The following is a 14138-nucleotide window of genomic DNA, read 5'->3' as shown; positions in this document are numbered from 1 at the left end:
TGCATAGAACTAAATTTAATTACAAATTACAATATATTTATAGCTGAATAGTTTCCATCTTGAATTGTCCAGTTCAGACGCACACAGCCCAATATTCGAGAACATTTCCCATTCAGAACAAGACGTTTTCACTCATATGAGTTTTCTGATGGAGAAGAAGAGCTGAGTGGTGGGTAAAACATTTCCCGCAGTCAGAACATATGAAAGCCTCCACCCGGCTGTGACTACGCTGATGAAGAACAAGGTCAGACTTACGAATAAAATGAATCCCACACTCAAAACAAGCGTATTGTTTCACTCCTGTGTGAACGCTTTGATGTCTACCAAGATGGGACTTCTGACTAAAAGATTTTCCACATTCTGTGCAAGAATAGGGCTTCTCTCCCGTGTGAGTTCTCAAATGCAAATTAAGGTGTGACTCCCGATTGAATGACTTTCCACAGTCAGAGCAAGGATACATCTTTCTTCCCCTATGCGTTTTCATGTGTTTAATAAGCTCTGCATGTAACGGGAAATGCTCCCCACATTCAGAACATGTAAAGGTTCTCTCTCCAAGGTGGGTTATCCAATGAAGTTTGAGAAGGCCTTCTTCATCAAAGCCTCTTCCACAGGCTTTGCATAGGAACGGTTCTTTTACTTCACTGGTCTTCTGGTCTATTGGAATTCCTTGTTGTTTAACACGATCTGAGTGGATACTGAAAAATGTTTTATACCCAGAGTTTGTGTAAATTCTTTCTAACGCACTTGAATTTTGTGGAGGAGTAGTAGATGTTTTATTAAACTCGTCGTACGTCCTTACCTGCGAGTCTTTGTTTACATTCAATTTCTGACTCATTGTGTTGCTTTGCTCCACAAAAGGGATAGATGCGTGCTCTGCAGTTAGAAAAACATCAGTGAGATTGCTTTCTTCGTGTGTTGTGGAGTCTTTGTTAATCGGAGTATATTCTATTTCTGTGTGTTCCCTGGTTGCATAACGGTCCGTGTGGGTGATTTTTCCATCACTACACACGGATGATCCATGTGAGGCCGATTCCTTCTTAATAGGAGTTGATGCACATTCCATCTGCGTATGTGCTGTGGGTGTATAAATGTCAGTGTTCGCTACATTTCTAGCTTTAGATGAGCCGGAGTCCCCCTTGACATCAGTAGACGGACATTCTGTCTGTGTGTGTTCTGTGACTGTATAAATGTCCATGGCGGAGGAAGTCCTACATTCATCTGAGGTAGATTCCTTATTAATAACAGTGGATGAATGTTCCCTCTGTGTATGTCCTCTGGGTTTATAAACATCAGTAATATTTCCTTTTTCATATGAAACCTCTTTGTCTGTTGCATTTATAACCGTTTTCTGCGTTGTAGGGCTCGGTTTGAATAAAGTTGGTTCTACGTGTCTCTGGTTATTTTGTTTAGATTCAGTGAAGCAGTCTGGCGATGTGAAGGAGCATAATCCGTTGGTTCTAACTCTGTCCATGCTTATATCTGTTGGAAATAAGTACAATGATTAGAACTCATTTCTAAAGGTAGAAAACCAGGACACGTTTTTTTCATGTACAAACAGACTATATTGCATGCCTTTATTCTACAAACTGGGTAGTGTTTGACATTGTTGTAAATGCTGCCCAATTATTAATTTATCTTGAACTTAAAGGAACACTATAGTCACCTAAATGACTTTAGCTACATAAAGCAGTTTTAGTGTATAGATCATTCCCCTGCAATTTCACTGCTCAATTCTCTGTCATTTAGGAGTTAAATCACTTTGTTTCTGTTTATGCAGCCCTAGCCACACCTCCCCTGGCTATGATTGACAGAGCCTGCATGAAAAAAAAAATGGTTTCACTTTCAAACAGATGTAATTTACCTTAAATAATTGTATCTCAATCTCTAGATTGAACTTTAATCACATACAGGAGGCTCTTGCAGGGTCTAGCAAGCTATTAACATAGCAGGTGATAAGAAAATCTTAATTAAACAGAACTTGCAATAAAGAAAGCCTAAATAGGGCTCTCTCTACAGGAAGTGTTTATGGAAGGCTGTGCAAGTCACATGCAGGGAGGTGTGACTAGGGTTCATAAACAAAGGGATTTAACTCCTAAATGGCAGAGGATTGAGCAGTGAGGCTGCAGGGGCATGTTCTATACACCAAAACTGCTTCATTAAGCTAAAGTTGTTCAGGTGACTATAGTGTCCCTTTAAGCAGTGAGACTGACTGCAGGGGCATGATCTATATGCTAAAACTTCTTCATTAAGTTAAAGTTGTTTTGGTGAATATAGTATCCCTAATTTTCACCTCCTTTGCAGAAATAGACAGGACACAGAGGTCAGCATATTGAATCAGAGCTTGCTTTGCTCTCAGGTATCAGTGTTAAACAGAAGGGTAAAATAAATTCCTTGGGATGAGTGATAATGCAACTCAGACCAATATGGAATGCTTTAACCCCTTAAGGACCAAATAAAAGGGAATAAAAGGGAATCATGACATGTCACACGTCATGTGTCCTTAAGGGGTTAAACAAGCTGAGATTTAAGGAAAGTGAAGGAGCCCCATTCAGAAAATTACATAGTGTCACTCGTTTTTCCTCCCCGCATTCTCACCTCTTTGTCAAGCTCCTAAGACTCATCACCATTTATATGAATTTGAAGCACTTTAAGAAATTCAATCTTTTGGGGATGTAACTTTCTCCTATTGTTTTATCCACTTAACTGATGTAATTAGTTTATGTCGTATGATTTGAGTTGTGTGTTAAACCTTTCTAGGAGCATTAAAACATTGCTTTAACCCCTTAAGGACCAAACTTCTGGAATAAAATGGAATAATGACGTGTCACACACGTCATGTGTCCTTAAGGGGTTAACCCCTTAAGGACCAAACTTCTGGATTAAAAGGGAATCATGACATGTCACACATGCCATGTGTCCTTAAGGGGCTAAAGGCATCCTAACGGCACTCAGACCACTTTATCTCAATTAAGTGGTCTTGGTGCAGTGGTTCTGTCCTTTAACCCTGCAATGTAAAACAATGTTTGTTTTAGAAACTGCAATGTTTACATTACAGGGTTAAGTCCGGCTTTAGTGGCTGTCCCAATGATAGCCACTAGAGACGCTTGCAATGCACGGACCGAATGAAACTTGGTCACAAAATAACTCAATGCTTTTCTTTTCTATTTTTTTTTTTAATTCTTTATTTTTGTTGTGCATGTGATTACAAATCGATGTAATAACGCCACAACAGCGTAAACTTTGACATTTCAGTGAGAGCAGTGGCATGGAAAACGTTGCACATTTTTATATTATTAACAAGCTTAAACAATCGAACACGTTACAAGTTGAAAAGTCGGGTAACAAGATGTAGAGGGCGTGCGTGTAGGTTTATGTGAGTTCGCTCAGTTTACAGGTGATGTTCAGGTTTAGACTTTCTAACATGGCGCTAAGTTAAAGATTTAAATGACAAGATGAGTAGGACATATGTGTGTTCTGGCTTGAGTGCGTAGACTTAATTTGTGTATGACAAACAGGTTTAAGTTTTCTATCATGTCATGTATGTAAGATGGGAAGTGATAACATGTCTGTGCGCCTGAGAGTAAACTCAATAGGGAGTGATACATGAGGGGTTAACATGCTGTGTTGATCAGGTGGACGTGAGCCCACAAGGGTACTGAGTAGGAGTGTGCTAACTGACTGTTTGATTGTTGACAGTGCCTTCAGGTATGGAAAATAAAAGAATAGTACGAGAGATAAACAAGAAGAGCAAAACAGTTGGTTTAGCAGGAGCCATGAATTAAGATTGTAGGTGTCATGCCCTGTGATAATTGGAAGGGTCCCCTTTCTGGCCTGGCTTCATCCGATGCCCATTCTGGAGGGCCTCAGGTGACTTGAGTATGAGTCCATCATGATCTGGGCCGGGTCGAGGACTGAAGACAAGAAGCGTTGCTTGCTGGTCTCCTTAGAGCATACCCTCTGCATCGCAGCCGTGTACCTTCACCACGTGGGGTAGAGAGGGGAGTGTGTCTGGCATTGGTGTGCTCCTTTGGCTGGCTTCCAACAGTTGACGCTCGCAGCCGGTAGGTATATGTGCTCTCGTGTGTGTGGCCGGTGGGTGTTCGGCATTGTGGTGAGCTGTTACAGGGTGCGCCATGCTTAGGAGTGTGGGGCCCTCTGACGTGGCGTTGTCTCTTAGATATTGGCAGAGGAGGCCATGCCTTCTCTGTAACATCATAGGAGGCAGGAAAGTTAACACTGGAAAAGGTGACAATACTTTATTTTTTATGGCAAACACCTATGTAGAGCTAGGTAAAGGGACACTGCAGCGTTGGGAATAGATTTGTTTTCCTAATGCCATGGTATTCCTTTAAGTTTAATGAATTTTTTGTATCCGGTTTTCTATACATTCACATGAACACTCTGTGATATAAGACTTATTAAATATACCCCAATGCTTGCTTTTATTGTGCTTTTATTGATGCCATATTGTTCTGTTTGATGAATACCTTCAAAAATAAAGAGATCCAAAAAATAAAATATTTCTACACTGATCAAAATTATAAACGCAACACTTTGGTTTTTGCCCCCATTTTTCATGAGCTGAACTCAAAGAGCTAAGACTTTTTCTATGTACATAAAAGGCCTATTTCTCTCAAATATTGTTCACAAATCTGTCTAAATCTGTGTTAGTGAGCAGTTCTCCTTTGCCGAGATAATCCATCAACCTCACATGGGGTGGCATATCAAGATGCTGATTAGACAGCATGATTATTGCACAGGTGTGGCATATCAAGATGCTGATTAGACAGCATGATTATTGCACAGGTGTGCCTTAGGCTGGCCACAATAAAAGGCCACTCTAAAATGTGCAGTTTTATCACACAGCACAATGCCACAGGTGTCGCTATGAGTTATGAGGGAGTGTGCAATTGGCATGCTGACTGCAGAGCTGTTGCCCGTGAATTGAATGTTCATTTCGCTACCATAAGCCGTCTCCAAAAGCGTTTCAGAGAATTTGGCAGTACATCCAACCAGCCTCACAACCGCAGACCACGTGTAACCACACCAGCCCAGGACCTCCACATCCAGCATCTTCACCTCCAAGATCGTCTGAGACCAGCCACCCGGACAGCTGCTGCAACAATCGGTTTGCATAACCAAAGAATTTCTGCACAAACTGTCAGAAACCGTCTCAGGGAAGCTCATCTGCATGTTTGTCATCCTCATCGGGGTCTCGACCTGACTGCAGTTCGTCGTCGTAACCGACTTGAGGGGGCAAATGCTCACATTCAATGATGTCTGGCACTTTGGGGAGGTGTTCTCTTCACGAATGAATCCCATTTTTCACTGTACTGGGCAGATGGCAGACAGTGTGTATGGCGTTGTGTGGGTGAGCGGTTTGCTGATGCCAACGTTGTGGATCGAGTGGCTCATGGTAGTGGTGGGGTTATGGTATGGGCAGGCGCATGTTATGGACCACGAACACAGGTGCACTTTATTGATGGCATTTTGAATGCAAAGAGATAACGGGATGGAATCTTGAGGCTCATTGTTGTGCCATTCTTCCTCGACCATCACCTCATGTTGCAGCATGATAATGCACAGCCCCCATGTTGCAAGGATCTTTACACAATTCCTGGAAGCTGAAAACATCCCAGTTCTTGCATTGCCAGCATACTCACTGGACATGTCACCCATTGAACATGTTTAGGATGCTCTGATCGGCGTATACGACAGCGTGTTCCAGGTCCTGCCAATATCCAGCAACTTCGCACAGACATTGAAGAGGAGTGGACCAACATTCCACAGGCCACAAACAACAACCTGATTAACTCTATGCGAAGGAGATGTGTTGCACTGCATGAGGCAAATGGTGGTCACACCAGATACTGACTGGTTTTCGGACTCCCCCAATACAGTAAAACTGCACATATTAGAGTGGCCTTTTATTGTGGCCAGCCTAAGGCACACCTGTGCAATAATCATGCTGTCTAATCAGCATCTTGATATGCCACACCTGTGAGGTGAATGGATTATCTCGGAAAAGGAGAAGTGCTCACTAACACAGATTTAGACAGATTTGTGAACAATATTTGAGAGAAATAGGCTTTTTGTGTACATAGAAAAAGTCTTAGATCTTTGAGTTCAGCTCATGAAAAATGGGGGCATAAACATAAGTGTTGCGTTTATAATTTTGTTCAGTGTATATATATGTATCTTACCCAGTAAGCTGAAGGTCTGGTGATTCTCCATCATTACGTCCTTGTAGAGATCCTTGTGTCCTTCTAGATACTCCCACTCCTCCATGGAGAAATAGACAGTGACATCCTCACACCTTATAGGAACCTGACACACACAATGATACAGTCACCATCCAGACACATCCCTTGGTTTTACTGTATAATGTCCCATTCCCAGCAGCCTCACCTCTCCAGTCAGCAGCTGGATGATCTGATTGGTCAGTTCCAGGATCTTCTTGTCATTGTTCATTTCATGTATCAGCAGTGAGTGACGCGGAAGCACCATGTTGGGGCTGTGAGTCCTGGAAAAGCCTGCTTTACTGCTGCTTTGTTGGACACGCTCGTAAGTCTTTTTCACAATAACATAATCCTACATATTGAAATACACAAAGTCAGGTAAGAAGATGCATCTCTCGGATTATGCAGTTTCCTGATTACATTCTTATAAAAGGCTCAAGAATTTACATTTAATTTACAAATTAATATAGTTCTATGAGCACTGTCTATTGTTGCAAACTTTTCCTTGATCCATCTAATAATTAAACAACATTTGGTTACTGATTTTCAGAAATATTACCTGTGCCGCACGCTACAGCAGAAGGCAGCGGGAGATTAGAGAGGTCAATGTGTGGCTGAAGTCTTGGTGCAGGAAAGAGGGTTTGGGGTTTTAGAGCACTGGGCCGATTTTGCGTTTGGGTACAACCTGTATAGCCGTGATGGATTGCACCTAAACGGAAGAAGGTCTGCTGTGCTGGGGGATAGGATGGCTAGAAGGTTGGAGGAGATTTTTAAACTAGTAGTAGGGAGGGAGGGTCAAAGCAATCTAGAAAATGGAGATAGGACAGAAAGGAGATGGGCTTTATCTCAGAACAAATGGGGTGGAGATGAGGGAGGGGAAAGCTCAGAACAGAGGAGGTATGTAATATTGATAATTCACAAAACGTACAAATGACTCATGGTAATATTAAATGTATGCTTACTAATGCAAGGAGCCTATATAACAAAATGGGGGAACTAGAGGCAATAGCATACACTAAACAATACGATATAATAGGCATAACAGAAACATGGGGGGGGATGAGACACATGACTGGGCAGTTAACTTAAATGGGTACACGTTATTTAGGAAGGATAGGAAAAACAAGAAGGGTGGTGGGGTATGTTTGTATGTCAACCATGAGTTAAAGTCAAATCTTAGACATGTGGAGTGTGACGAGGAAAATGTGGACGCTTTATGGGTAGTGTGGGGATATTTATGGGATGATAATATTATACAGTTAAGAATTGCCCACTATTTCAATTCTCTTACATCTTAGAGATCGTTATCATGTAAGTGAAATGTATTCCATACAAATAAAATCACAATTTGTAATAAAAATAGATACAATTTATTGTGACAAATAAAATAATAATATTAGGCAGCATGCATGATAACAATCAGTGAATGTTTAGATAGTATAGATTTCAACTAAGGCAAAGAAAAGTTTTTTTTACACTAAGAGCAATAAGGATATGGAATTCTCTGCCTGAAGAGGTGGTTTTGTCAGTCACTACAGATGTTTAAACTGCAATTGGATAAATACTTGCAAAAACATAACATACAGGGATACAATTTCTAATTAGTGGGCTAATAGCTGCGTGATCCAAGGAGACATCTGACTGCTATTTTGGGGTCAAGAAGGATTTTTTTCCTAGTTTGTTGCAAAATTGTAAGCGCTTCAGACTGTTTTTTTTGCCTTCTTTTGGATCAACAGCAAAAGCATATGTGAGGAAGGCTGAACTTGATGGACGCAAGTCTCTTTTCAGCTATGTAACTATGTAACTATGATTTATGATAATATCCATTTACATCAATTCTAAATTAACACAGAGCTATGTTTCTTAAATAAAGCCTGTGTCACCGTGGAATACCCAGAATCCCTCAACTCTCCAGTCAGCAGGTAGATGATCTCCATGGTGACATTACCCAGAATCCCTCACCTCTCCAGCCAGCAGGTAGATGATCTCCATGGTGACATTACCCAGAATCCATCACCTCTCCAGTCAGCAGGTAGATGATCTCCATACTGACATTACCCAGAATCCCTCACCTCTCCAGTCAGCAGGTAGATGATCTCCATGGTGACATTACCCAGAATCCCTCACCTCTCCAGTCAGCAGGTAGATGATCTCCATGGTGACATTACCCAGAATCCCTCACCTCTCCAGTCAGCAGGTAGATGATCTCCATACTGACATTACCCAGAATCCCTCACCTCTCCAGCCAGCAGGTAGATGATCTCCATAATGACATTACCCAGAATCCCTCACCTCTCCAGTCAGCAGGTAGATGATCTCCATACTGACATTACCCAGAATCCCTCACCTCGCCAGCCAGCAGGTAGATGATCTCCATAATGACATTACCCAGAATCCCTCACCTCTCCAGTCAGCAGGTAGATGATCTCCATACTGACATTACCCAGAATCCCTCACCTCTCCAGTCAGCAGGTAGATGATCTCCATACTGACATTACCCAGAATCCCTCACCTCTCCAGCCAGCAGGTAGATGATCTCCATGGTGACATTACCCAGAATCCCTCACCTCTCCAGTCAGCAGGTAGATGATCTCCACAATGACATTACCCAGAATCCCTCACCTCTCCAGTCAGCAGGTAGATGATCTCCATAATGACATTACCCAGAATCCCTCACCTCTCCAGTCAGCAGGTAGATGATCTCCGTAGTGACATTACCCAGAATCCCTCACCTCTCCAGCCAGCAGGTAGATGATCTCCATAATGACATTACCCAGAATCCCTCACCTCTCCAGTCAGCAGGTAGATGATCTCCAGGGTGAGATTCAATATCCTCTCAGTCATCTGATTCCTGTACTTTTTCATTATTGAAATTGATTGAAATCTCATGGAATGGGCCCTGGTCGTGGTGCAATGACCTTTGAGTGATGTCCTTAGGGGGCGATATGCTGCGTTTGTTACATCACAGCCATCCTGAAAATGTACAGAAAAGACAATAATTTGAAAGAAAATTAATAAAATAGACTGTGCCTAAATATTGCTAGTATGGCAGCATGGTTCAACTGTAATAAACCCCATCAATGTTACCACTTTGAACTCATCAACTATTTTGTTTGGAAATAGGCAGCAGGCTTAGTATCTGCAACCAGGAAAACCTGGTCATACAAGCCAGACTGCCGCCTGTGGGTTTCTTCAAATAATCCAGCATGGCCGTGGCGGAGGTGAAATGAAATTATCAGGGGCTGCTGTTCTATAGTAAGAGATATACTGGATATGTTTGGGACTGCTTCATATTGTTGCTTTCATGTCTCTTTTTTTGTCTTGAAGAGAGAAAACAGCAAAAAGAGCCACAGCGCAAATGGTTTCAGCAAAAATCAAGAAAACAGGCAGATAATCTGGTGATATCTACAATTCTGGTTTAAAGTTTGATATATATTTTACAAGTGATGTGTGAAGCAATCCACAATGCCGATCAGTCCGAACTGCTTTATGCCAAGTATGGATACATTAGAAATTGTGTTTTTGTTTAGATATATTAGTTTGGAACACTAGCAATGACTGTGGATTAGTGTTTGCAGCAGTTAAGGGGTTAGTATCTCTCCCTAGGAAAGCTTCGGACATTACAATTAGTACCACTGTTTGCAGAGAGATAGGAAGATAATTGTGACAAAGTCTGTGTGCCTGTCTAAATGCTAACACTGACATTCCTATAACAATGTATAGCCCTGTAACTAATACTGACATTCCTATAGCAATGTATAGCCCTGTAACTAACACTGACATTCCTATAGCAATGTATAGCCCTGTAACTAACACTGACATTCCTATAGCAATGTATAGCCCTGTAACTAACACTGACATTCCTATAGCAATGTATAGCCCTGTAACTAACACTGACATTCCTATAGCAATGTATAGCCCTGTAACCAACACTGACATTCCTATAGCAATGTATAGCCCTGTAACTAATACTGACATTCCTATAACAATGTATAGCCCTGTAACTAATACTGACATTCCTATAGCAATGTATAGCCCTGGAACTAATACTGACATTCCTATAGCAATGTATAGCCCTGGAACTAACACTGACATTCCTATAGCAATGGATAGCCCAGTAACTAATACTGACATTCCTATAACAATGTATAGCCCTGTAACTAACACTGACATTCCTATAGCAATGTATAGCCCTGTAACCAACACTGACATTCCTATAGCAATGTATAGCCCAGTAACTAATACTGACATTCCTATAACAATGTATAGCCCTGTAACTAATACTGACATTCCTATAGCAATGTATAGCCCTGTAACTAACACTGACATTCCTATAGCAATGTATAGCCCTGTAACCAACACTGACATTCCTATAGCAATGTATAGCCCTGTAACTAACACTGACATTCCTATAGCAATGTATAGCCCTGTAACTAACACTGACATTCCTATAGCAATGTATAGCCCTGTAACTAACACTGACATTCCTATAGCAATGTATAGCCCTGTAACCAACACTGACATTCCTATAGCAATGTATAGCCCTGTAACTAATACTGACATTCCTATAACAATGTATAGCCCTGTAACTAATACTGACATTCCTATAGCAATGTATAGCCCTGGAACTAATACTGACATTCCTATAGCAATGTATAGCCCTGGAACTAACACTGACATTCCTATAGCAATGGATAGCCCAGTAACTAATACTGACATTCCTATAACAATGTATAGCCCTGTAACTAACACTGACATTCCTATAGCAATGTATAGCCCTGTAACCAACACTGACATTCCTATAGCAATGTATAGCCCTGTAACTAACACTGACATTCCTATAGCAATGTATAGCCCTGGAACTAACACTGACATTCCTATAGCAATGGATAGCCCAGTAACTAATACTGACATTCCTATAGCAATGTATAGCCCTGTAACTAACACTGACATTCCTATAGCAATGTATAGCCCTGTAACTAATACTGACATTCCTATAGCAATGTATAGCCCTGTAACTAACACTGACATTCCTATAACAATGTATAGCCCTGTAACTAACACTGACATTCCTATAGCAATGTATAGCCCTGTAACTAATACTGACATTCCTATAACAATGTATAGCCCTGTAACTAACACTGACATTCCTATAACAATGTATAGCCCTGTAACTAACACTGACATTCCTATAGCAATGTATAGCCCTGTAACTAACACTGACATTCCTATAGCAATGTATAGCCCTGTAACTAACACTGACATTCCTATAGCAATGTATAGCCCTGTAACTAATACTGACATTCCTATAGCAATGTATAGCCCAGTAACTAATACTGACATTCCTATAACAATGTATAGCCCTGTAACTAATACTGACATTCCTATAGCAATGTATAGCCCTGTAACTAACACTGACATTCCTATAGCAATGTATAGCCCTGTAACTAACACTGACATTCCTATAGCAATGTATAGCCCTGTAACTAACACTGACATTCCTATAGCAATGTATAGCCCAGTAACTAATACTGACATTCCTATAGCAATGTATAGCCCTGTAACTAACACTGACATTCCTATAGCAATGTATAGCCCTGTAACTAATACTGACATTCCTATAGCAATGTATAGCCCTGTAACTAATACTGACATTCCTATAACAATGTATAGCCCTGTAACTAACACTGACATTCCTATAACAATGTATAGCCCTGTAACTAACACTGACATTCCTATAGCAATGTATAGCCCTGTAACTAACACTGACATTCCTATAACAATGTATAGCCCTGTAACTAACACTGACATTCCTATAGCAATGTATAGCCCTGTAACTAACACTGACATTCCTATAGCAATGTATAGCCCTGTAACTAACACTGACATTCCTATAGCAATGTATAGCCCTGTAACTAACACTGACATTCCTATAGCAATGTATAGCCCTGTAACTAACACTGACATTCCTATAGCAATGTATAGCCCTGTAACTAACACTGACATTCCTATAGCAATGTATAGCCCTGTAACTAACACTGACATTCCTATAGCAATGTATAGCCCTGTAACTAACACTGACATTCCTATAACAATGTATAGCCCTGTAACTAACACTGACATTCCTATAGCAATGTATAGCCCTGTAACTAACACTGACATTCCTATAACAATGTATAGCCCTGTAACTAACACTGACATTCCTATAACAATGTATAGCCCTGTAACTAACACTGACATTCCTATAACAATGTATAGCCCTGTAACTAATACTGACATTAGCTGAGAGATCCACCCTGGTGTAGGACCCAGATAGCTGGAATGGAATCAGAGCTGACTGTCCCCTGTTAGTATTTTATTATTCTATAAATGGAATGTTAGGATTTTATTATTCTATAAATGGAATGTTAGGATTTTATTATTCTATAAATGGAATGTTTGGATTTTCAGTGCAGTTAGAATGCAGGATATTCTGATCACATTCCCAATGGCCATGGATTACAATGTATAATAATGCTAGGGATCCCCAGCTGGGGATGGAACCTGCTGTCTGTCCAGAAAGTATTGTTTATTGAATGACCCTGGTCCCTGGAGGTCACACTGTGTAAATCGTGCCATTCCAATAACCCTGAGCCGCCCCCCATGTGTCCCTCATTCACATGACAATGCAGGGTGCCCGCACATACCAGCCGACCGCTAACTTCTCTACAACCCCTTTTGTTCTCTCACTACTTCCGGCGGGCGGGCTGTGACGTCACCGCAGCGCGCAGCGCATCACGGGAGATGTAGTTTGTGTACTGGATAACTGTATAGACTATAGAGGGATCCTGTGAAGCCCACTACTGCAACTACACCCCAAACAGGCTGTAACAATAAACACAAAATCTGTTTAATTATTCCCCCAGGCCCAGTGCTGCCCCCTGCAATAATAAACTATCACATGTCCCGCACCCCAGAAATCCAGTTTATTATTACACTGTGTCCAGTCTGCCCCCTGCAATAAACTATCACATGTCCTGCACCCCAGAAATCCAGTTTATTATTACACTGTGTCCAGTCTGCCCCCCTGCAATAAACCATCACATGTCCTGCACCCCAGAAATCCAGTTTATTATTACACTGTGTCCAGTCTGCCCCCCTGCAATAAACTATCACATGTCCCGCACCCCAGAAATCCAGTTTATTATTACACTGTGTCCAGCCTGCCCCCTGCAATAAACTATCACATGTCCTGCACCCCAGAAATACAGTTTATTATTACACTATGTCCAGTCTGCCCCCTGCAATAATAAACTATCACATGTCCTGCACCTCAGAAATCCAGTTTACTATTTGTAACGGACCGTTTCACTTACAAGAGGATAAAAACCGTTTAGGCGATAATCCCCTTTCCCATAGACCAGCAGCTACTGCAAGCACCAATCTCCGAACGGCAAACTGTACGAATTCACCAACTCCCGAACTGGAAACACACGAACTCTGGAATCAGCCGAACAGGAAAAGCATACAATCCGCTTACACTCTTGGCAGTCAGCATACAATACAATTCCCCCAAAAACGAGACGACACTTCGGTTTGAGGGTCAAGCAGAATCTGGTTTACTGAGCGCTACCTGCCCAGTATTTATGCAGGTCTCCCACCTGGTGGACACTCCCCTAAGTGACCAAATGGGAGACTGAAACAGCAGACAGACATGTATCACTTTAGTACATACAGCCCCAATACTTTCCCACAATGCATCCTGGCTTCCTCCCTTCTGTCCTGGAGATAATTAGAGAACTAATTCAATTATCTCCCAGGACAGAGGCAAGACTCCATTATGCACGTGGTGATACAAATATAGTATATCACTTTAAAATATACAATGGGACAAATGGTACAGTAAATATACACATTTAA

The 14138-nt window shown here is 41.3% G+C and overlaps 1 protein-coding gene across 1 annotated transcript; it reads right to left on the bottom strand.

Moving 5' to 3' along the window:
- LOC134574563 (oocyte zinc finger protein XlCOF22-like) lies at positions 1-12939 on the bottom strand. Its single transcript, XM_063433687.1, has 5 exons — positions 12926-12939; positions 9027-9212; positions 6409-6591; positions 6204-6327; positions 1-1479 (listed from the first exon to the last, which is right to left on the bottom strand). The coding sequence occupies exons 2-5, from the start codon at positions 9126-9128 to the stop codon at positions 113-115; spliced, it is 1776 nt and encodes a 591-aa protein (XP_063289757.1). The 5' UTR covers positions 9129-9212; positions 12926-12939; the 3' UTR covers positions 1-112.
- Between the last annotated feature and the right edge of the window lie 1199 nt (positions 12940-14138).

Source organism: Pelobates fuscus, chromosome 10 (assembly GCF_036172605.1).
Source record: "Pelobates fuscus isolate aPelFus1 chromosome 10, aPelFus1.pri, whole genome shotgun sequence".
Classification (NCBI taxonomy): Eukaryota; Metazoa; Chordata; class Amphibia; order Anura; family Pelobatidae; genus Pelobates; species Pelobates fuscus.
The sequence above is the reverse complement of the archived record's forward strand: the minus strand, read 5'-3'. Positions and strand labels throughout refer to the sequence as shown.